Source organism: Amphiprion ocellaris, chromosome 1 (assembly GCF_022539595.1).
Source record: "Amphiprion ocellaris isolate individual 3 ecotype Okinawa chromosome 1, ASM2253959v1, whole genome shotgun sequence".
In the NCBI taxonomy this organism is placed as follows: domain Eukaryota; kingdom Metazoa; phylum Chordata; class Actinopteri; family Pomacentridae; genus Amphiprion; species Amphiprion ocellaris.
The window spans coordinates 36,572,817-36,597,228 of NC_072766.1; the positions used below are offsets into that span (position 1 = coordinate 36,572,817).

General features: G+C 38.1%; 2 protein-coding genes across 3 annotated transcripts in view; one reads left to right on the forward strand and one right to left on the reverse strand.

Annotated features, from left to right (window-relative positions):
* adamtsl5 (ADAMTS like 5) overlaps window positions 1-3,096 on the forward strand; it is a 62,482-nt gene extending 59,386 nt beyond the window's left edge. The window contains exon 13 of the mRNA XM_023287055.3: window positions 65-3,096. Within this exon, the coding sequence (XP_023142823.2) occupies window positions 65-399 (335 nt within the window). The 3' untranslated portion in view covers window positions 400-3,096. The remainder of the gene's footprint in view (window positions 1-64) is intronic.
* Window positions 741-24,412, reverse strand: part of serinc4 (serine incorporator 4) — a 45,583-nt gene continuing 21,911 nt past the window's right edge. For both annotated transcript variants that reach the window (XM_035955757.2, XM_023287053.3), the window contains exons 4-11: window positions 23,170-23,249; window positions 22,830-22,923; window positions 18,981-19,192; window positions 17,120-17,215; window positions 8,348-8,474; window positions 8,141-8,253; window positions 6,490-6,643; window positions 741-5,328 (exon numbers count right to left, since the gene is read on the reverse strand). In XM_035955757.2, coding sequence (XP_035811650.1) covers window positions 5,121-5,328; window positions 6,490-6,643; window positions 8,141-8,253; window positions 8,348-8,474; window positions 17,120-17,215; window positions 18,981-19,192; window positions 22,830-22,923; window positions 23,170-23,249 — 1,084 coding nt within the window. In that variant the 3' untranslated portion in view covers window positions 741-5,120. The remainder of the gene's footprint in view (window positions 5,329-6,489; window positions 6,644-8,140; window positions 8,254-8,347; window positions 8,475-17,119; window positions 17,216-18,980; window positions 19,193-22,829; window positions 22,924-23,169; window positions 23,250-24,412) is intronic.

Below are 24,412 nucleotides of genomic sequence, written 5' to 3' on the forward strand. Positions count from 1 at the left end.
TTATATTCAGAGACTCTCTCGATGAATACTCTCTTAGACTTGAAATATTTGTATTTGTTAATAGTTTTCAGAGGCAGAGTCCTGGGGAAGCTGTACCGAGGCGAGGAGACCCGCTACGACGTCCAGATCATCCACACCTACCGGAACCGCTTCCGCCTGGAACACCGGGAGTTCCTGTGGGTCCCGAACGTGTGCGACTGCCCTCAGCTGGAGGTGGGGCGGCAGTACATCATGATGGTGCGACGCCACATCAACTACGAGCGCACGCTGAACCGGATCCTGCTGGAGGAGGACAGCTACGTGGTGCCGTACCGACCCAGAGAGGACGAGCAGCTGCGACCGTTGGAACGGCTCTGCAGCAACACCGGACCCAAACAACCTGCAGAACTCAGAGGATGAAGGCTCAAACTGAAGCTTCATTCACCTTTAATCCTCCATTTCTGGACCTTCAGAGCTTCATCAGACTCCTTGTGATCGGTGGTGAATCCAGAGTGGCCTCACTGGAGATGGATGGAGCTGGAAAGCCTCTTTAAAAAAAACAAAAACAAAAAAAAAAAAAACTCGCCACGTTAAGAAACCAAAAAGATGTTTATTTAAAAGCCTTACTGTACCATGTAGAGCACTTTAGGTGGACGCTTGTGCCCACCTTTAAACACAAACCAAAGAGAAGAACATTGACTGAAATGGCCTTTTTGTTAATGCTGTGTTTCCACAGCTACCATTTATTTTTTTATATTGCATTTGTGTGTGTGTGTGTGTGTGTGTGTGTGTGGGTGCGTGTGTGTGTGTGTGTGTGTGTGTGTGTGTGTGTGTGTGTGTGCGTGTGTTTGTTTGTAAACTTCAAGGAAAAATCCACCTTAAAAACAGAGACTTTGAATTCCGCTCAGCAGAATTTAGACTTTCTTTCTGCCTTTTCCTGCCTAAATTTATCAGACGTTGCACCAACCAATTCCAGCAACTCAGCAGAGTTTGTACGGCAGCAAATAAAACATCAGCAGCAAACACTGATGGGTTTTTGTGTCCCTCGGGCCAACTTTGAGTCATAAATTTGTCAAAAAAACGTTGCTTGTGAAGATAATATAGCTAGCGAGTTGGCTGCCACCACAGCATTGTTTAGTTTTTGCTTTCTAGGATCACAAAGTTGTCAGTCGGATCATAGATATGTTTCTTCTTGGGGTGTCCTTTGGTATCTGGCACCGGAAAACTGCCGTCAGAACCTTTGGGTTGCAGTGTGGAACCCCGTGGATGAGGTTTGTAACGATGCATCCCATAGATGCTCACTTAGATCTGGATCTGTGGGAGTTTGGAAGCCAGATCCAGGCCAGGGCTCTTGGTCGTGTTCCTCAAGCTGTTTCTCAGCAGCTTTAATGGTTTGGCCGGTCGAGGTACCTGCTGCCTTTCAGTATCAACATTGCAAAGTGTGAATGCCTTTGCCACTTTTACACCATATGAGAAAGAGCTTTTATCAGCTTTTTAAAAAATTATTCCAGATTTTCTATGGAGATGCAGTCAGCTTACAAAGTCACCCCAATCATTCGTGAAGGATTAATTCTCTCTAAAAAGAATTACTCAGGTTTCCTGGTGTAAATGTCAGTATTTTTTCATATTACAGTGTCAGTCTCTTCCATCATTGTGCAACTCTATTAGGTGTCAAACACAAATGTCAGGAGCCAAGCACAAAAGTGCATTTGAACGAGGTGAGGTGATTTTAATGTTGTGGCTGATTGGTTTAGTTAAAATAATTAATACTGTAACACAAACCTGACATTTCATTATTTTTAATGATATTAAAACTTGGAAATGGGGAAAAAATGTTTTCAAAACCAGCAGCTCTTCCCATTATTTGACTTGTTTCTGTACTATATTTGGAGCAAACAGCCCAGATAGTAATGCTGGTACTAAATTTAACCATTCTAGCTTCACATCTGTAAATCTGCAGCTGATTGCAACAACTTTAGGTACATTTTAAGTAATAAAGCATTCTGAAAAATGTATAAAAGTAGAATTAATGTGCCAAAACTGAAACAGTGAGCATTACAGACTGACTGGATCAGACGGTGGATTTTTCTTTAATCTCTACTCATGATATCTAACATAATACTGCTTCACAATGTATTTATATATAAAAATAAGCTTAAATCATAACACATTACCTGTGTGTCGCTCGTGTGATGTCCTTCGTAGCGTCTGCGTTGCTTATTTGTGTTTTTATAGTGTGTTAAATCAGGTCTGCTCTTTGATACTTTACATGAAAGAGAGTTTTTTGGAATATACAGTATTTTATTGTGTGGCACTGATTAGCTACAACAGTATAATTTGCTTTGCGACAGCTTCCTCTTTGTGCCTTGTGTAGTGCTTTTGAATTATCACATTTGCTCTCAAACCTCATATCCATGTGCCAAAAGAGTTTTTTTATGTCTATGCAGTGTTGGAATAATGGCGGCTTTTACATAGAAACTTCCTGAAGAAGTTCACAATTTGGAGGTAAAGTTAGAGAAAAGACACAAAAACAGCGATTTTTGTAAGAAAACAGTGTATTTACAAAAATCTTTACATCTAAATGAAACACTAAACTAAACTGCAGATAATATAAATGTACATATATTTTTTTTTAACTGTGCCAGATGACTGCTCATTAACTGTACAGGAGTCATCACAGACACTCAGCTCAGCTTCAGACATTCTTGGAGGGGATGGACATTAGTGGTGAATATGTAAGTGGATGATGAGCTGTAGGGCAGCATAATGAGAACATACAGCTTCTTTCTCACTGTAAATCAAACACAAAGTGTTTCTTCCTGTCCTGACCTTTCACAATATGGTATTTTTCTGTTTGACTGTAGCCAAGTCGCTCTCGGAAACCTTCCGTCACTCAGCATTTAAAAATCTGTTTCATTTCTGCTCCTGTGATCTCGGACACTTCAGGTTTTGTTTGAACACATGAACAAATTGTTGAGTCGCAGGCGAGAATCATGAGCTGAAGTGTTTGAACGGATCACAAGATGCAGCTAAACTGGTTCAGTTTGTAAATGTTCTGCTTTGTAAATGTCAGCACTAATTGAAATAAAGCTCACACAGTTATTCTGTGTAAATACACACTTTTTCATTCATTGTAACTCCACCAGCTCATTTTAGATTTAGTCCCATTAAAATTCATATATAGCGAGACTGGAAAGTCCTTAGTAGATGTTCAAGCAGGTAAAATCTGGGAAAGTGGAGGAACAGCAAAGTTTTGACAACTTGAGAACGTTTTTTGACCTTTTTTATGAGATCAGCATTTACGAGAGCTGTAGCTAGAAGTCAGCATAAGGACTGAAACTTTATTCAAAGCTCAAATATGTGTCGAGTTCACCAGACCAAAGCTCTCTGAGGTTGGGGTCGACCAGTTATCGTTCTGGATGTTTATCAGAGCCAATACTCAGCATTTTGCAGATTAGCTGTATTGGTTTTTTTTGTTTTTTTTTAAACCGATCGCAGATAAAATCAAATAATCGAACATGAGCTTCTTTGGATCTGATGCTGCCGCCTCTCTATATATTTAGTCACCTGACTGGTTACACATCACAAGAAATTGGCAATAATCACCGTTGGATGTTCTCCTTTAATTATTAAAGGTATTTCAACCAGGGTTTAAGTTGGAGTTGGTGTTTTGACACCAAGATTTACATTTTTACTGCAAACGTACACTACTGTTCAAAAGTTTGAGGTCACCCAGACAATTTCATGTTTTCCAATGAAAACTCACACTTTTATTCATGTGCTAACATAACTGCACAAGGGTTTTCTAATCATCAATGAGCCTTTCAACACCATTAGCTAACACAATGTAGCATTAGAACACAGGAGTGATGGTTGCTGGAAATGTTCCTCTGTACCCCTATGGAGATATTCCATTAAAAATCAGCTGTTTCCAGCTAGAATAGTCATTTACCACATTAACAATGTCTACACTGGATTTCTGATTAGTTTAATGTTATCTTCATTGGAAAACTGCTTTTCTTTCAAAAATAAGGACATTTCTAAATGACCCCAAACTTCTGAACGGTAGTGTATCGATTATAGGTCTTCTTGATTACTAATAATTAGTTTCACTCCTGATAAAATCATATCGGTCATTCCCTGCTCTAATCAACATGTCGGACTTGGACTCATTTGTGCAAAATGTAAAAGTAGTGGTTTTACAAGGAGTTCTGTTATCTGTCTAAAGTGCTTAAATGTTCCACTGTAACTAGTTTGTAAATGAATTTGACTGTGCTTATATCATCAGACTATATCTGTATGTGTGAAACTAATATTTCAGATTGGAATTTAAACTTTCCTTATTTTTAATTTTCAAGAATTAAAAGTTGGATTATGCATATGTGAAAAATAAAAACCCTTCAGAGAGATTGTGCAGATTAAATCAAAGAGGACAGCTTTTGTAGCGTTTAGCTGCAACGCCCACCAGGATTGGAGAGGATCTATCTGCATATTTAGTTTATTTCTGTGCTTGTTCTACAGATATTTATGGTGATTCCCGTTCTTGCTTTGTAAGTCATGTTTGAACTTGCATTTGGTTCCATGTTTGCAGCTTTTGAAAGACTTGTTCATGCTCACAACCTTCAATTATTTCTCTATGATCAGAGGAGGGACAAGGTTCTCTGGTTTCATGTATCAGAAGAAAAAAAAGGGGCTGTGATCCTCTGTAGCAAGACTTCAGCAAACATCTTCACCTCCTCCTCTGTTATAATATTAAATGACTAAATACTGCCAAACAATAAAAAACACTACTCAAATTAAACAATAAAAACTCATAAATGTCTCCGTCCTTTCATCTGCTCACTGTAAATCCCTCCTCTCCTTCTGATCCCTTTGGCAATTCGTACTGTAAGAATGTTTCCAAACCACCGTCACGTCCTTGTTAGTGGTTTCATTTCAGGATCCTGTGACTTCACGCCTGTGGCCAGTTCTGTCAACAGGAAGCTCAGCCTTCTTCTTCTTCTTCTTCGTTGGTGCTCCTCACAGCACGGTGAGTCTTTGACCTCTGACCTCCGCGGCCTCCATTCCTGTCAGTTTCCTCCCGCTGGGCGCCGCAGGGAGGCTCCCAGTCGTCTGACCTCCTGTCAACATCTCGCCTGGTGTCAGACGCTGACGGTGACGTGGCGGGAGGACGCTGAGCGGCGTTTGATCCGGGATCGCCGAGGCCTGGACTCGGACTGGCAGCTGCACAGAGGACCCAGCAGCAGCCAGAGGTAGAGCATCACACAGGCCCAGCAGGACGACATCTTCACCCAGAACGTGGACCAGCTGCCGTGGGTGAAGGTGGTCTCCAGAACCGCTGATTCATAGCTGCAGGAGGACAGTTTACAGAAGAGAGGAAGCTTAGAAGTTACTGAAATATGAAGGAGAATGATGGTGTCAATGCAGCTTTGGTTGGTTAATATGTTGTGCTATAATTATACATAAGGTATAGTTTTATAGATATGTTTTATTTTGAAAAGCCAGCATGTATGGCAAACCCTGACATCTTCGTGCTTTTACTCTGAAAGTGTATCAATCGGCCAATCAGCTGTGAGTCACCGGTTGGTTGCAGTGAGCAATTAGACCCTCAAACAAACAATCACAGCTCAAAAACTATAAGTCGTGTTGAAAAAATTCTTTCACCTTGTGAAGCACAATCTTATTCTGAACGCGCTGATGTATTTTCATATCCGTACTGTGTTTTTTTACAGATTTTGTGGCAAACTGGAAAGAGGCTCACCGTTTTGATTTTCACATGACAGTTTGGAGCTCAGATATAATGAGAGTCAGTGAGAGTTTTGGTCGATGCACTCTGTACTCTGAGATGATTTATGAAAAAAATGATACGTATCCTGGTAATGAAAGACACATTGGGTGAAAAAGAACAAAAATACCTTTATTTTTTATATATAAATTATTTATGTAGAGGAAAAATTATGAGAGGGAGACAATTTTTGATGCACTTTTTAAAAAAAATTCTGGTCAAAATTTAGCTTAATGAATAATTATGGATTTTCAAAAAAGTTCATCAAACTTAAACTGCAACTGCACAAAAACCTAAAAGATATCAAAACATTGATTTTGATAAATAACATTCAAAGCTTTGTGACCTGTTTAAAATGCAAAGTAAGTTTCTACTGTAAAATATGCCAGAGCTAAAGGGTTACAAAGATAGCTGGGTTTTAGCAGTCCCATTCATTTCAATGGGGATTTTGAGCGCGTTTTTTTTTTTTTTTTTTTTTTTTTTTTTTTACAAATTTCATAAAAAGCGTATGAAGAATCCCTATCAAAAGTCACAGCACACCATTCCTGATCGAGCAACACGTTTTAACATTTTTTTTGTAAAGGTTTTCTCAAAGCTGCAGGATTTAGGTGCCAAACATCGTGTTGGAAGAGTCTATAGTAATAAATGTGAGGAATAATAATAAGCTTGATTCAGTGCTTCTACATTTATACACTCAACCGGGTGTGTAAATGTCGGAGACTAACCTGAACCAGTTGGTGAGGGTCATCATGACGTACAGCGACGCCAAGAAGAAGACAAAGTGGAAGAAGAAGTAGCTGTAAGCCACTCGCTGGGTCTCGTTGTGAATCACCTTCTGACAGCCTTTGTTCTCGTCGTCGATCACAAAATCCTCTTCAACTGGAAAACAACAAATCAGTGTTTTTAGTCCATATTCAGATTGCAGGAAACTGAACAGAGCTGGGTGGTATGAAATTAATTTTTAAAGAAATTAACAACTCATTCCATCTCAAATCATGGCATTTTTAGAAACTATTTCTGCTCGACCATCTCTGATGTCCCTAAGATTTTTATAGGACAAATATGTATATTTGTAAACATATTTGTGACTTGATTTCATTTATTTGTTTTTAAAATACAAATGCACTAAAATGTGTTTTTATTTTACTAACTTTGCCTTTTAATATTTAGTTTATTTGTGTGCAAACATCTTTAATTCTCTAACTCAGCTACAATGCAAATGAAACCAGCATACCTCAGTGTACTTGGAGTTTAAATAAAGGTTCAATAAATGAGAATTAAATGGGATGTTAACAAACTACAGCCCTTCTAGAAGTTGTAGGAGGTCCCTGTTGGCTCACATGTATTGAATGATCCACAATGATATCTCTATTTACTGAAAAAAAAAAAAAAACATGTTAAATGGGTGTTTTGGACCAAAGTGGCGAAATGAGTGACTGACTGACGTAATCCGACACCAATTTAAGTCAAATTTTGGTCGTAACCAACTTCCATTGTCTGTTAAGAATGACCAAATATATGTAGTTTGGTTCATGCTGCCAGCCAGGCTGCTCGGTGGACTTGAATGGTAGCTTATATGCCAGTCACTTTATTGTTTCTGTCAAAATATTTCATAATTCTGATGTTCTGATGCCTCTGTAAGAGTCAAATAAAACACAGTTGAGTGAATGGTCAATGTCTGCAGTTTCAAATTGGAAATACTCAGTCATTTCGTTAAAGTGCATATTTTGGTCATTATGTAGCTTCTATCATTTAAAAAACACCAATAAGGACATGTTGACAATGTAAAAAAACAAAAAGATTTTCATTGGACTGGGTCTTTAAATAAAAGTCCTACATAGTTTCTGACCCGGTTTTTCAAATTTAAACTTTAACATGTGACAATCCAGAAGCAAATGAGATTGTGTAAACAGAATTTCATGGTATATCTATATGCAATGTGTTGTTGGGGATTCTGTGGCTTGCATTTAAATCTCCAGCATATATATTTTACAGTTCTACAATTTCATTTAGCGGATACTTTTATCCAAAGCAACGTACATCTGAGAGAAGATACAACACAAGCAAGGATCTAGTCAGGAGAAAACAACCTGGATAAGTGTCATAAAACAAGTTCAAGCGTGGATTTTGTGTCATATTTGCTAACCACAGCAAGAGTCAAGTGGATGAAAATAAAAGTTGGATTTAAAAATGTAAAAACTGTGCTCAACCTTCTACATTTAGTTTGGTTTATGTTGCCAGTCAGGCTGCTAGATGAACATGCATGGTCGGTTTACTTTATTGTTTCTGTCAAAATATTTCATAATTCTGACGTTAAAACACCATAAACTCTCTGTAAGACTAAAATAAAACAATATTGAGTGTGTCAGTACAAACCTTCCTCCTCCTCGGGGCAGCAGAAGCAGCAGGTGGCTTTCTGGAACTCATAACGATAAACTTTAATCATCCAAAACGGGCCGAACACCTCAGCCAGGTAGGACGCTTCATTGCTGCAGGGAAATGACATTAGAACACATTTATTTCAAGAGAATTCCTTTGATTTCTTCTGATGCATCCCAGCGTTTCTTTAGATTCTTTCCTCACCATGCAAACAGCACACAGCAGTACATGATGGCGGCTCCAATTATAGCCACAGCGTTGCCTTCGTTCTGGATGCCGTCTTGTCCCACACTGGGGTAACAGACGGTCATGTTCATGCCCTGATACACAACTGGCACACAAAAACAACACAACATGTTCATTTTTACCACAACATCACCCAAGGAAAGCATTCTCTTTGCTTTAGTTGTTGCTAATTTATGTCACTGAAATCAGAACAGCACAATATTATCAGATATGCAGTTCATATTACTGTGTGACAGATAGCAAGTGAACAATCTTTAAAATAAATGAATGTATGAGAACAATAAGCTCTACAGAACAGAAAGAAATAAATACGATCAGCTTTGTGTTGCAGCACTGTCGAACAAGTTTTTAATATCCAGGCTGATTTATTAGCAAATATCTAAAATGTGAAATTACATGTTCACCTGTAATCATGTTAATAATCAACGCAAACTGCTGAGTTTTGTAAGCCAGAGCCTCTGAATATCTGTAAAAGTCCTTTTCATGATTTTTACTTTTTTTTTAATTTTAAATTTTGCATTCATTTAACCAGGTTGAGATCAGAGATTACTTTAGAAGGGAACATTAAAACTTGCTCATATATAACACTTGCACACAGATAAGGTAGACTGTAATGATTTTACCAGAGCTTCAAACTCATTCAGTGTAACAAGGGCTTGGAGGTTGTAATTTATTCCAAGTGTTAGGTGCCGAAAACTGGGCTTTCTTGCTAAGTTCAGATCATACTTTAGGGATGACAAATTGCAGAGTATCCATTGATCAGAGATTGTAACTTCCATGTTTCCTTGTTAACAGACAGGACAAATAGGAAGGAACAATACCCAGAATGCTTCTGTAAATAAAGACATACCAAATATAAATGTAAGTTTTCATGGTATATTTTTCTTAGAATGCTGAAGAAATGCTTCATCAAATATGAATCTCAATTTATTTTACTCAGTTTGAAATGAGACAGCAACTGGATTTAATTCTTATATTTTAAATAAAAGTCTGAAGTCATCACTATAAATCAAATTTTTCCAATTTTAAACTTTCAACTGTGACACTGTTTGGGTCAATATTTTTCATTGGAAACGGTTTATTTTGGTCATTATGTAGTTTCTAGCATTTCAAAAACACCAATAAGGACACGTTGAAAATGTTTAAAAAAAAAAAGGATTTTCATTGGATTGGAGTTTAAAATGAAAGTCACACATAGTTTCTGATCCAGTTTTTCTAATGTAAACTTAAACCTGTGACAATCCAGCTGCAAATTAGATTGTGTAAACAAAATAGAATAGAATAGAATAGAATAGAATATTTTTATTGTCAGAAAGGAACATCTAAATTTCCAGAATATAAAATTTTGTGTCGTATTTATAAACAAGAGTCGAGTGAGACAATAAACTTAAAAGCTGGTTTTAAAAATGTAAAAATTGTCTTTTTTTGACATTGTAATGTTTTATTACTTTTATAAAATCATCAGCAGTAAAAGGTGTCACATTCAGGTCGAGCGTCGCTTTCTCTTCATCCTTCGTCTCATTTCCTGAGAAATTCCTGGTCTTTCTCATAAAAGGGGCCTCAGCTGCACTTTCCCTTTCTGTCTTATAGACTCAGCCTCTGGACACTCTCTGGAGCGCTCACAAATATGTACTGTATGCCCACACATGCACATGCTTGACTTCCAAACGCGCGCACACACACACACACACACACACGCACACCACACACACACACACACACACACACACACACACACACACACACACACACACACACACGCACACGCACACGCACACGCACACGCACACCACACACACGCACACAGAAACCCAGTCGAGCCTCTGGAGCTTCATTTGAACCGGATTCCTGAGAGCAGTTTTAGTGTTTAGTGTGTGTTGTGGAAGGAAAAAGGAGCCAGAGTTCAATGAAAACACTGGCTAATTACAGGACTCACACTGTTATACACACACAGGCAAGGCACAATTCACGCACAAGGCAATTCAAAGTGCTTTACAATGGTGAAGAAATTAATTATAAAGTTGCTTTAATAAGTAGACGTTAAAAGTATGCATTAAAATCATCAAAATGAAAGATAATTTAAGCAATAAAATTGGTTGGTTGGTTGGTTGGTTGGATGGATGGATGGTTGGTTGATTGGATGGATGGATGGATGGATGGATGGATGGATGTTGGATGGATGGATGGATGGATGTTGGATGGATGGATGGATGGATGGATGGATGGATGGATGGATGGATGGATGGATGGATGGATGGATGGATGGATGGATGGATAGATGGATAGATAGATAGATAGATAGATAGATAGATAGATAGATAGATAGATAGATAGATAGATAGATAGATCATTTATTGATCCCGTAGCAGGGAACTTTTCAGTGTTACAGTAGCACATACCAAAAAAACAAAGAAAAGAGCATCACATAATGCGCACAGTGCACAGATATGAATAGTCATTTTCTCCTTAGAGAAGAAGTTTGTAGAAGGAGGTCCTGATATACTTGGGCCCTAAACCATTCAGAGCTTTATATAAACTAACAAAAGTATTTTAAAGTCTGTCCTCTGAGAGACTGGAAGCCAGTGCAAAGACCTCAAAACAGGAGTGATGTGATCGACTTTTTAGTCTTAGGAGGACTCTAGCAGCAGCATTCTGGATCAGCTGGACTTTTTAGTCACAGGCCTCTACTTCTATCTCTATGAGGGCTATCGGTGCCATAAACACAAGCCAAACCTGAATTTAATTCTAACTTGAGCCCTTCAACAAAGCCTGACTTTAAAGGTCTTCACTGCAAACAAAAAGGAAATCCTGCAACTGGTCCTCATGAGGATAGAAGTGCTCGCCGGGGTCAAGTGTCGTCGAGGCAGAGAGAACACATCCTGCTCTCTGAGTTGTGTCTTTTCACTCCAGACTAATTCCTGCTCTCAGAAACATGAGGATTACTGCGTGTGTTTGTCACGGTGAGCTCATGGAGCAGAATAAGCCTTCCGGGGACAGACGAGGCAAACAAAGAGCTGAGGAGACAGTAACGAGGACGGATCGCACACGGAGACGCTCAGTTCCCCTCTGGAGGTGTTGCCATGACAGGTGACGAACCCCCAAATTAGAGCAGCCCAGAAAAAGGAAACTCAGCAGTAGTAGGTGGAAATTAAATATTACACAGCAGCACAGTGTGTGTGTGTGTGTGTGTGTGTGTGTGTGTGTGTGTGTGTGAGTCTTTGTGTGAGGTGAAAAGGTGTTTTTATAACCTACTCAGAGTGCATATTTTCTCAACAAGTTGCTACAATGTCCTGAGTTGCCACGAGACTCTCACAGACTGTACACTGCAGTGTGTCAGTGCTAAAAACATTAGGAAAACCAGGAAAATCAGCTGCATATGGGGTCATTTTGATAAGTTTAAAATTACATAGAACTGGAAAAGAGGAAAAAATCTTTAACTGTGTTTGTGATAATGACAACACGATTGCAGCTGCATTTAGCTATGATAAGCTAAGATACGCTAAACTATGACATACAACAAGATGAGCAGTTACTAATCCCACAGTGGGGAAACTCACAATGCAAAAATGTAGGGACATCAGTAGAAAAATCACATGCAAACAAGACATACACTACACTTCAAATGTTTGGGGTCACCTAGGCGATTTCATGTTTTCCATGAAAACTCACACTTTTATCCATGTGCTAACATAACCGCATAAGGGTTTTCTAATCATCAGTTAGCCTTTCAGCACCATTAGCTAACACAATGTAGCATTAGAACACAGGAGTGATGGTTGCTGGAAATGTTCCTCTGTACCCCTATATAGATATTCCTGCCCACATAGTTCTGTTATAAACGGGCTGTTTTGCTCTGAAAACCAAAGAGCTGCTGCTGTTCCTGCCTTCTTCAGGAAAGAAACTCTCTCTGAGTCAGTTTTTGCTGAACGACTATTGGTTAGTCGGCCTTACATAGCACTGGTTGGATCTTTTTTCTAGACAGGAACAGCACAATGGAGATGACTAACTTTTGCACTGCTCCTATTCTCCAGCTTCTTAACAACAACTTCCTCATTCCGACGCGGACCAAAAGAACCAATCAGAATCAAGAAAGGCTTAGACTGAGGTAACTGTAAATACAACTCTCCAAAGGAGACAAACACAACTATTTAAGCATGTAAGTGTGTAATGTGCAAAGCAATATAAAGTCTAATATAATATAGTAATATATGATTAGCTAATGTATAAACACAAGTATGTAAACACTGTAGTCTGTAAATATTTACATTTTTAGTAAATTATTTGCACGAATTACGACTAAAATATGCATCTTACAATAGCACTTGGGTCAAATTCTTACTGCTAACTGGGAGGCTAGCTAGTTGCAAAGCAGCTTGAGGAATGGCAGAAGTGAATGCATTTATATTTTATTACCTTATATTTTATTATAACAAGCAGAAAACACAATAAAATTGGATTTTCACCACATGGGAGCTTTAAATGTGAACCACAGACACCACCAAGTGATGAGTCGGTTAAAATCCAGCTGGAAATATCACTAAAATTAACAAAACGTCTGAGAAGAATGCATTTCAGGAACATCTCAAACAGCCGCACTAAAAGAACACGTTTGCTGCTGTTTTTCCTTTAACCACCTGCCTTTCCTGTGTTACGTAAAACCGACTGATAGTCTGAACGTTGTGTTGGTGTTCGTCGGGATGTGAGCAACATGTAATGACGCTGCCAGGCTGTATTCCTCTGCTATTATGTTGTTAAAGGATCCAGGAGGAATGTGAAACAAATATCCTTCCGTCTGCCCTCACCACAGGCCACCAGGCCAGCAGGCAGCGTGTCAGAGCACATCTCATCCACATTATCTCTACCTGGATGTCAGAGTGTGTGTGTGTGTGTGTGTGTGTGTGTGTGTGTGTGTGTGTGTGTGTGTGTGTGTGTGTGTGTGTGTGTGTGTGTGTGTCTCTACATTTGCATGCGTGATTTAGATGTAAACCCGGATAAGATGAGGGGCCTCTGACAAGCTGCTGCACTAATGTGGAGGCTCTTTGTCTCACCTGGAGCCCACAGGTGAGACATTAGGAGCAAAGCGTATGTGTGTGTGTGTGTGTGTGTGTGTGTGTGTGTGTGTGTGTGTGTGTGTGTGTGTGAGTGTGAGTGTGAGTGTGTTGTTGTCTGTATATTTGTGTGCAGTGTGTATGCAAATGTCATTATGACATCTGTTGAGTACGATGTATGCCACTAGTATTATGTGTGTTCTTGTTTGGCACTACTTTGTGTGGAAGGTTACCATATTTTGTCTTCATTGAAAATAAAGTGGGTGGAGCTTCCCTGTGTCGTCTGGCAGTAAGACGTGACAATGCGCTGAGGCATGTCTCCGAGCGGTCAGCGGTGCAGTGGTAGTGACCACATGAAAATGAGTAAATGTCTCCAGTGTTGTGCCTGTAACTTAGTTTGTCCGAAAATGATCAGAAGGATCAACATCACACTGTTTGTGATGTCACTTGTGATGTCATAATGGCACCACACATGACATCACAATCTTTGTGATGTCATGTGTGATGTCATAATGACCAGAAACTCTATAAATACGTTTGTAACACACGGATCTGTCCACAATTTCTTGTGCTTCCCTGCGATTCCACGTGATTTTCACCACTCACTTGAGCAGACCCCACTTTAACATGGCCCTGAGCTTTAAAAAGGTCAGAGCCTTTTTATCATCAAAGGCCTCGACTTCAACAGACGATGCGACTGAAAACAGAAAGGTGCGTGAACGTTGGCGATTTTCCAAGGCTGCCAAAACGCAATTTGATAAAACGTCGGCACGCCTGAACAAGATTTTGGAGAGCATTGTGGATCTGGACGAAGAGCAAAGCGAGTATGTAGTCAGAAGCTCAGAAAGATGTCCTTCAGCAGAAAGGCCTTCTGAGTCTGTGTCTACAGTCAACTCCAGGGAAACTTGTGAAAAAGTTTCCAAACAGACCAGCAAGGACGATGAGGGCTATGATGAGGACGCTGACAAATTCTCTACGCCAGTTGTAGCCCTCAGATACTCAGAGTCTCTCGACAGTTTGGTGTCGGTCCATGAAGAGTCTGAGTCCGATGACAGATCCTCCGATCAAGAACCAGCGACTGAACTGGTCGCTGGTCCTGAACCCGCCGCTTCCCAGGTCAGAACCGAATCACATTCTTCGCTCTACTTGTCCCCCGAAGAAAAGGATGTCATCAGCGCTCTGCTGCTGAAGGCGATGGCAAAATTCCTCCGTAAATCCAAGGCGTTAGTCACCACAGAGGAACTCCAGCTCATCCTGAAGCAACTGTTGATCCTTCTGGATGAACGCTACCTGTCACCTGACTTCATCACAAAAATAACCCAGGAGATGGACGAAATATCGAAGGCCATGGCGAAGGACCTTGACAGGATGTTTGGCTCTGCAGAAAAGCTGCTGGAGGCAGCGACGACTGCAAAAGATGAATCTTTTAAGGATGCTGTGTGGATGGCTTTGCAGGTTAATTCAGAAGCCATCCCTCGACCAGACAATTTGAGATCTAGAGCCTCTAGGTTCTTCTTAGCGGTGAGAAGAGGCTATCGCCGTTTGAAGAGGAGTTGGGTGGGAGTTAACATCGTAGCAATTACAATGTTTATCCTTTTTTTTATATCCGTATTTCCTTTGTGAGTAAATCACAGTATAGATAAGTAGTATTTTGTAGTTAAAATAAAAATAAAATAATAAAAATCATAATACCAGAATATTTTTTCTCTTTGTTGACTGTGTGCTGCAGCTTCTCATGAATTCTTTCTTCTTCTCACTTGTTCTGAGTGACTTTAACAGACTTTTCTAACAGACCTTTTTTATATTTGTAACTTCTGCTGAAGACAACAGATTAATGTGGGTCTTATTGAATAAAGTATGTCAGTGTCTGAACTCAGCTGCTCTGATCCTCACGTGATTATTCCGGAAGCGTCTCTCTGTGACATCACACTGGGAGCTGTAGCTATATTTTGCCAGGATTGTCAAACTTAGGTGTCTTAACCCTCCTGTTGTCCTCATTTACATTGGATATCTCTCACGTAGACAAAATGGATTTGAATATTTTACAGTTTGTTTGAAAACTTGGGATAAATACACAGAATGGTAAAGTGACTGATTACATAGAAATGCTGCACATCATAATATTAATAAAAATGAAAATATCCCTCATTATTTGGCCATATAAAAGTTTCTACAGTGGTTTAATATATGCAGTCTTGTAGTAATTTTTAACGTGTAAATATATAATTGGAACGTAATGTTGATGAGCAGAGTTGGAATTCTGTGAAGGTGGTTGTAAACAATTCTACAGCGTTTATCAATTTAACTTATTCATTCTAATTCCCACAAACTCCTTCAAGACCGAATAATATTTCTGTGGGATTTTAATCAGTTTTTGTCTAAATTGGAAGGAGTCTTTTCTTTCTGATCGTTTATCTGCGTGATACTCAACTTATAGCTCAGGAAGCAGGTTTGAAAAGCCTGTTATCTTTTTAACAATCACCAAAACCACTGAGCTGATCAGAGCTCGAAACTGCAAAACCAAAACAATCATTAGATTTTAGCTTTCCTTCGCCCCTTGAACTACTTACCTGTGTGTTTAAATAAATCTAAGTTTAAAGCTGTGAACTTCCATCATAATCACCTCATTCTGTCTTATTTAAGTATGTAACACACAAAAATCTGTTTTAAATAATAATGATTAACTTCTATTAGTAATCACTTGTGTTTATGCTGCCTGTCAGTATAAAAAATGTTTGAAGATGTAAAGCTGATACCATTTAACTGAGTGTAGTTTGTTGGTTGAACATAATTTTATTAAAAGCTGTCTATGTCAGACTGATCACAATCACCATACCTCTCTACCTCTTCTGTCCCTCTCAACCCACCGGCCAGCAGGCAGATGGTTCCCCCACATAAAGAGCCAGGTTCTGCTCAAGGTTTCTTCCCTGTTAAAAGGGTGTTTTTCTTGCCACTGTCGCCTTAGGCCTTGCTCTGGGGGTTCAGGCATAGCGTTGGCAACACTTAAACCATCGTTCCAGTTTCAAGCAAATTGAATCAGTGCTGTGGTATGACTGTCTTTTGGCTGCAGGTTCTGGGTCAGTCCTGCATTTTTCACCAGTTTGTATCCACAGTTTTCAGAGCAGGTTTCATCTGTACAGTATTTAAGAGTCTAAACAGGAGTTTCAACTAAATCCACAGTTAAACTGAAATAATAAACAGCTGATTTTTGGTTAAAAATTTACAAGACATTGAACCATCCCAGTGTGAGTGATGGTCTCAGCCTGGCCTCCCTGTAAAACCTCTCTGGCTCCACCACTGGCTGCTGCACGGTAACCTTTATAAAAGATTTTACTGCTAAATGCTAAAAAGACGCTGAACAGAAGAGTGAAAATAAACCAGAGCAGTAAAGTTGGCAAACAACTAAAATGCTCAGTGGACCTGCAAAGGCAACAATTCTCTATCTTCAGTAGCAACACTTTCCACATTTGAGCCATATTTAATTTAAAAAATGTCGATTCCTGCAGCTTTAAAGACAGAAACATTATTCATGATGCAGGTCAATGAGCTTCTCCATGTGTTTCTGTTTTAATGGACGTATAGAGGAGAGAACTCTGGGCGTTTGTGTGTCATGTTAACACTGGACAGACTCTCAGTGTTCAGTCTCTCTGTGTTTCTGCTCAGCGTCTGTCTGTTAACTCACCTTTCTCTGGCGGGCGGCTGGACAGAGCGGAGAACGTCAGATACATGACGTAACAGCTGATGATGGAGGCCTGAAGGAGGCCAGAGCGAGGCTGTTCTGTAGGACGGAGGCAGTCAGGGTTACTAGTATTTACCATAACACACCCAGAAGACCACATGTAACTGAGGCTACATGCTGCACACTCTGTCTAAACTGGCAGTGGGAGAAAGGATCAAAATAAGTTTACAGGTAAACTACTGCAGTGAAGGCAACACATGACTTAGCAAATATTAGTCATAAAATGCACTTCAAGTATTTGATAGTAACTTGTTCCTTTCAGTATGTGATTTTATTGATTCCGTTTAATATATATGTTCATTATATTTAATATTTGGCTTTTCAAAATAAAATTTACTGCATTTATTTTGTAAAAACATCCAACTGAATCTCAGTCTAAACTGATCTGTAAGATTTTTTGGGTTCATTTTTTAGTTGTAAATCTTTCAAAATTGGAGCAGCAACAAACCGTAATGAATCAATAACAAAAACGTCAAAGTTTGGAGATATGTTTTGCACTAAAGGGCTGAAACTCGACCTCCAGTTTTGCATATTTCCTCTACTGCAGGGACACTTGATTTGCTTTGTCCAAGGACCACTTTTTGCAAAATGACAAGAGTCCAGGGACTAGTTAGTAAATAAATGATGAAAAAATGAATAGGATAAAATGAACAGACATTAAAAAAACCATAATTCAACTTCTTTTCAATTATTGCTTTTCTAGTTAACCGAGTAACAGCTAAAGGACTTCATTGAACATTTACTATATAATAAATTAAATATAGTTAGTTGTCAACAATTAAACTAATCACCAGTCATTTTGATAATAGATTTGTGGTCTTAATAACTTTTTCAAGCAAAAAAAAAAAAAACCAAAAATTGTCAATCGGTGGGATTTCATCTACCTAAAAATGATTTTTTTTTTTCCAGTTTCTTTTTTATTCTATGACAGCATCCTTGATCAAAACAAGGCATTTTGTCATCTCGAACTTTCGGAAACACTAATTGGCATTTTTTTTTAACTGTTTTTTGATATTTTTTGAGCAAACAATTAATAGATTAACCAAGAAAAGTAATCAATAGATTATAATGAAAAAATAAAATTATTATTAGTTGCAGTCGTACTCTACAGGTTGAGAAAACTGTCTTGAAAAATGAATTTATTTATAAAATTCTGCAGCAAAAAGAGAAAGACAATCTGCTGACGAGGATCATGTGATATGATCAAAAGCGAATAATAATAATAATAATAATAATAATAATAATAATAATAATAATAATAATAATAATAATAATAATAATAAAGCTAATAAACCACCATGGTGAGAATGTTTTTCCAGCTCCTGTTTCTAAAAGAATTTGGACTATGTTTGTTTTTTTCTTTCTTTTTATGCATTAAAAAAAGAGATGATTACATTTGCAGAAGCAGCATTTTCACTCGACAACAGCTATAAACAATATTCAAATGAAAAATCTTGATCTGCAATCGTCTGGCATCTCCTTCCTCGAGATAAAAGTGCAGTTTATTAATTAAAGCCGAAGAAAATGAAATTCCAAGTAAACACAAACATATCAGCCTGCGGTTGTGTAAATACGCTTCTCGTACTTTTCACTTCTGCAACCATCTGCATGTTTCAATCATAAAAGCCAAACATGTGCAGACGACCCGCGGTAACGTCAGGTGGCGTCAAACCATTATTATGTGCAGCGACTCGGCTTTGAACAGGTGGATGTTTGCTCAGCTGGAGATGCTCTAAGTGTTATTCCAGCGCTGAGGATTGACTACAGACAGACAGACAGACAGACGAGTGTTTCATCAACTCACTCTGCTTCACACACGGAGTGACGGCAATGAAGGACATGAGGCCGCAGAGGCCCAGGTTGATCCACAGCAGCGCCTTGTTGAAGTGGCAGGCGATGGGGTGGGTGTAGTACTTGTACATGAAGGTGAAGGCCATGGTGGCGATGGTGTAGAAGAAGAGGGTGGCGCACATCACCGCCAGGTACCACCGCTTGTTCTCTGCTGCCCCGGTCAACCTGACAGGACAAAGAAGTGCTTTTAGATGAACACATATTCAGTCCGCAGGGATGTGCAGCAGAGAAACACACCTTAAGGTGATCAAATCAGCACAAACCAAGACTCAACTGGTCTATGTATGGTGAAATTTCTCAAGATTTTTTGAGCATTTTGACCTCAGTTGTTTTATTTTTTCAAGAATTAGTTCTTCACTGCAAAAATCAGTCACATGTGAGTCTTGGTAGTTGCGGCTTTGACTCAGGTGCCACAACAAATTGTCCACAAGTTGTGCGGTTGGTGGTTAAATTCTTGACATTTTACAAGCGCACTTTTGTGAATGCATGAAAGACAGTGGTGAAAGAAGTACTCGGATATTTTATTAAAGTAAAAGTAGCAATAAAACACAACTGTGTTTTAATTATTGATATATTAGTCTTTAAATGGTATTTTATTATACTTAAAGCTGGTTGACAAGAAGTGAAATTAAACATGTAACTCTTTAATTACAACAAGGGCAGTTTTGTGGAAGCATGGAATACGTACTGATCTAAAACCCACATATGCAGCAGAGTGAAAGTGTTCAGATAAAACCAACTACATATCCTGGATGACAGCTGTGTGTGTGCACGCTCAAGGTGTATAATCAAGGCTTAAAGGATATAAGGTAGAGTCACAGCTTTAATTAAAACGTCAAAAAATGTAATTTTGATACACAAAGATGAGTTTCAGGGATTTAATCAAGGACCAGAGACTGACTTTAACATCTTATAGCTCCAATAAATTTCTGAAACAGTTCATGCATCAAATTCCAGCTGTTCCTGCACTAAACATCCTTTATCTTGTCTCACTAACTGTGATTTTGCCAAAAAGTTAAACAAAGTCACACTGAAACAGCAGAGAGAGCACTGAAGTTGTGAAGATAATAATGCAGCCAGGGCGATTATGTTGCACACGACTGCACAAAAAAGAAATTTGACGGGTATTTCAGAAGTATAAAAAAAAGACAAAAAACATCTATAAATTTTCTGACCTGCAAACCCAGACGGCAGCGGCGGCCATGTTCAGGGGGAGGTGAATGAAAACCTCACACCGCTGTAAAGGGAATAAGAGGATTTTCTAGCTGTGTGCATTTGCCTTGGAAAATGTCCTGAATGAATAAATCCTCTTAGCTGTTGTAGCTACAACTCGGCCTGCAGCAGAGTTCAGAGGCGACCCACAGCTGGATACAGTAAATAACATCTGGGACAAGCTGGCTGTCAGGTGACACATCAGTCTGAATGAATGGAGACTCAGTGGAAATCTGATCAATCTAATCAGCAGGTGAATATAAAAAAACACTACCAGATAGTAAAAAGAAATGAAATTAATGTCAACAACACCAAAAACAGGCAAATAAAGTAGCAAATAAAGAAACAAATGAAGTTTAGTTGAGGTAGACACTAAAGTTATACCTGCATCAGCTATTCACTTTGTGTTAACACTTAAATAATCATCAGTCCAACAAATCAAATTTATGACTTTTACAAAAAAATCATTTATTAGGCATTTAATCTCTTGGATGAAAGAGAGAAAATCCTAAATATTTGTTGATTTCAGCTTCTCACATGTGATAATTTGATGCTGTTCTTTGTTGTTAATCACAGAAAAGTGATCATTTTTGGGGTTTGGGCAGTTAGTTTGACTAATAGTCACGTCAAAATTTTTTTCACAAGTTTCTAAAACTTTTTAGACAAAATGATTAACTAAATAATTGAAAAAGTCAGAAATGTCATTGTTAAAACAATCATTAATTTCAGACGTTTTACACAGATTACATTACAGATTGATGCATTATTCTACATCAAAGCTTCTCTGGCTAAAATGAATTAATGAACAAAATTAAATAAAAGAATAAAAGAAAGATTAATACAAATTTTTTTAGAATCACTACAGTGTACTTATGAGTAAAACTGAAGCCAAATAAACAAATATTAAAGCCACCAACTTGGAAAAACTGAATGAAACAGCAGCAAAGTGCTGGAAGAAAAATGGTTGCTTCTGTATGTTTACACGCACATCTGTCTGTTTGGAACAGACGTTACTGAAGTTGGTGTGTGATTTACAAAACTCTGCAGCACAGAAGATGAATCCATCATCATCAGCGTAGAAGAAAAGAGCGACTCTGCAGATGTGATTCAGGCTGTAGCTGGTATTTATATGTAAGTAAATAACACATCAGCAGCATCCTGTAAGGAAAACGTGTCTCTGAAGTGTCAACTTTGGACAAACAAAGTTGTTTTAGGATTATTGGCAGTGCATTATTCCATAATGCACTGGGTTTTATTGTTTTATGCAGTATTTTTTAGGTTTGTCTCATCGTTTTGTGCCTTTTTATGACATGTAACTAAAATTTTGCGGCTGCATGCAAACTGACACTAATGTGCAAACCACACCACAGCTTCCAAGGGATCTCACTTTTTTGTTGCTTTGTGGTCAGAATTGAAACATCCAACATCTGTAACAAACTTGATTTAGCTTTTATTTATCACTATACCTATAAATAAAAACCTATAATTGGGAATATGAATAATATGAAGAAGAAAACAGATAAAAATGTAGCTGCTGCTGGAGACTACTCCAGGAGACTACATGCTATATTTACTTGTCATAAGGTAGCCACGTCATAAAACATATCCCGTTTTATCGTCCATTTTCCTGTAAATTGGACCATAATTTACTAAAATAATATCCCGCTGTATTGAAGGAGACTTGAAAGTCACAACTGAGATCATAAGCTAATTAGGAAAATATTTACTGAGGTAACAAATCAAGTTAGAAGTAGGATCATTTTCTCATAGACTTCTATACAATCTGACTGTTTTTGCATCTAGAGTAGTCGCCCCCTGCTGGCTGTTAGAGAGAATGCAGATTTAAAAGACTTCAGCATTTCTTTACTTCTCAGACCTAAAGGCTACGTCCATCCATCCCTTATATACAGCCTGTAGTTCCACCATTTGATCAATAAACTTCTTCTACCTCCTTAAATGTATAGTTTTGTATCAATAGTATTCATTTTTTATTTCCAGCTGAAACACAGCTGTCAGTCTGTGGGCAGGTTTTACTCTGGTTCAGAAAGTTTCCAATCACTGGAGATTACAAAGGAGATACATCTACTTTTATGCAGAAAATCATCTTATTTGTTTGGTTCAGATTTTATGGTGAAATTGGATTTATTGGATTTTTGCATCAGTGTGATGAAGCCAAAAACATTTGGACATCTAAACGTTAAAAATTCTAAAACTGTGCACAGCTCTAAGTCTTCTGCGTTCAGTATTTCCACCAGATGTTGGCTGCAGTTATTTCCTCCCATTCACACACTGAATGTTGTGATAAGATCTTCCAGTTCATCCTGAAGGTGCTGGAAGTGGCTGAAGTCATGAATCTGTGCAGACCCGTGTTTCACATGATTCTTTATGGAGCTGAGTTTGTGCACAGAGACTTCGCTGTGTTGAAATAATAAAGACACAAACACAGACTGATCCAGCAAAACATTAAGATTTCATCTAACTTCAACACAAGCGTCCACCTACTTTTGGTTGGATAATATCAGTGGTTCGTCTTGTATATTTGACAGTATTAATTTACATTCAGGGTGATAAAATATTTCATCTCACTCACCAGTTCTTGTTCCAGGTGTGTGCAAAAGCTGTGATGAGGATGAGTTGGATGAGGATGAAGGCAAATCCTCCCACCACACCAACATAATGCCAAGCTGAGGGAGAGAACAGTGATTTATTTCAGGGAGACACAAACTGTAGCTCATAAATCAGCTGTGATATCAGGCTTGTATCAGCAGCACGTTTATTATTCCCAAACAAAATAAAACCTCTGCAGAGATTTACTGAGCTCTGACTGATTCCCTGCAGCGAGTCGACGTGAGCAGAGTTTGTAGATCTCTGCTGCCCTCTGCAAGGATTCAGGAGGAGGTAGATATTCGTGGACTGAAAAAGATTCTCACCGTGCAGGAAGGACTCTGTGGGGATGAAGAAGGCAGCGGTGCACATCCCGAGCAGCGTGATCAACTTCAGGAACCAGAAGCTGCAGCAGAAAAACAACAGTTCGTTTAAAAAGTTGCATATAAAGTTTGTTGTATTATAGTTTTTGAGCTTTCTTTACTTGTTTAGTTGTAAATAGTTTATTTTTCTTTTCATAAATCTCTTTTTACACGCACAAAAAAAATGTCAAATAAAGTAAATACATTAAAAAGAAACTAATTATTTCAATCTTTAAAGGATGGTACCACTTGTGCATGTTTAAGCCCATTATTTACTGCAAATCAGGTTATGCATTTTTCAACCACCTACAGCACTTGATGAGACCTTTAAATTGATTAATTTAATCTATTTTCGTCATATTTTTAGTTTTTTTTGTTTTCCATCAAAATAATGTAATATTAAACAGAACTAACAGCAAATTTGTTTTGAAAAGCAACTGTGTTTAAATTGTTCCAACAAGTTTTTCCACATTATTTAAAGGGAAAATGTGTGTTATTTATTTATGTACCATAATGATGAACACAAATTTTGAGGATGACTAACATGTAATAAATGAAATCGCCCTAATTACATATTTTTTCTGTAGTTTTGGGCTTTCTTGTGTTTTTGTTCATGCGTTAGCTTTAATAAGGTTCATTAATTCAGCAAAAAAAAATGTTGCTAATTAAAATTACTTTTTAACATTTTGAAAAAAAAATTTAAATCTGGAAAGCAAATTTTTTTTAAACTTTCCTACTTTAGAATCATTGCCAGTATTTTTACCGAGTTGAATTCAGATTTAAATCAACTAATGTAAAGATTTGAGTTTAAATTACTCACATTATTGAGTTGATGCAACATTATAATGTCAATACAACCCATAGAAATAATGTTTGCCATTTAAAAGGTTTTTCTGAATCAGCAAATTAGAATTTTCATCTTACAATTATGCATTTTAGTAAGAGTTGGGGAAAGATGTTGAAATGAATAAACAAAAGGATTCATAATAATAAATTCCACTAAATTCTAAGATGATATTTTCAAATGGAGAGCAAAGTTTTGTTTTTTTGTTTTTTTACTCTAAAGCTTATTTTTAATTTAGTGTAAAACTCTTCAATGAAATTAGTGAATGGAGCTTCTATTTATATGATCAAGGAACTAAAGATGGAATTTTTAATCCAGCTAAAAATCTAACGTGTCACCATGTCAGCAGTCTTATTTCATACA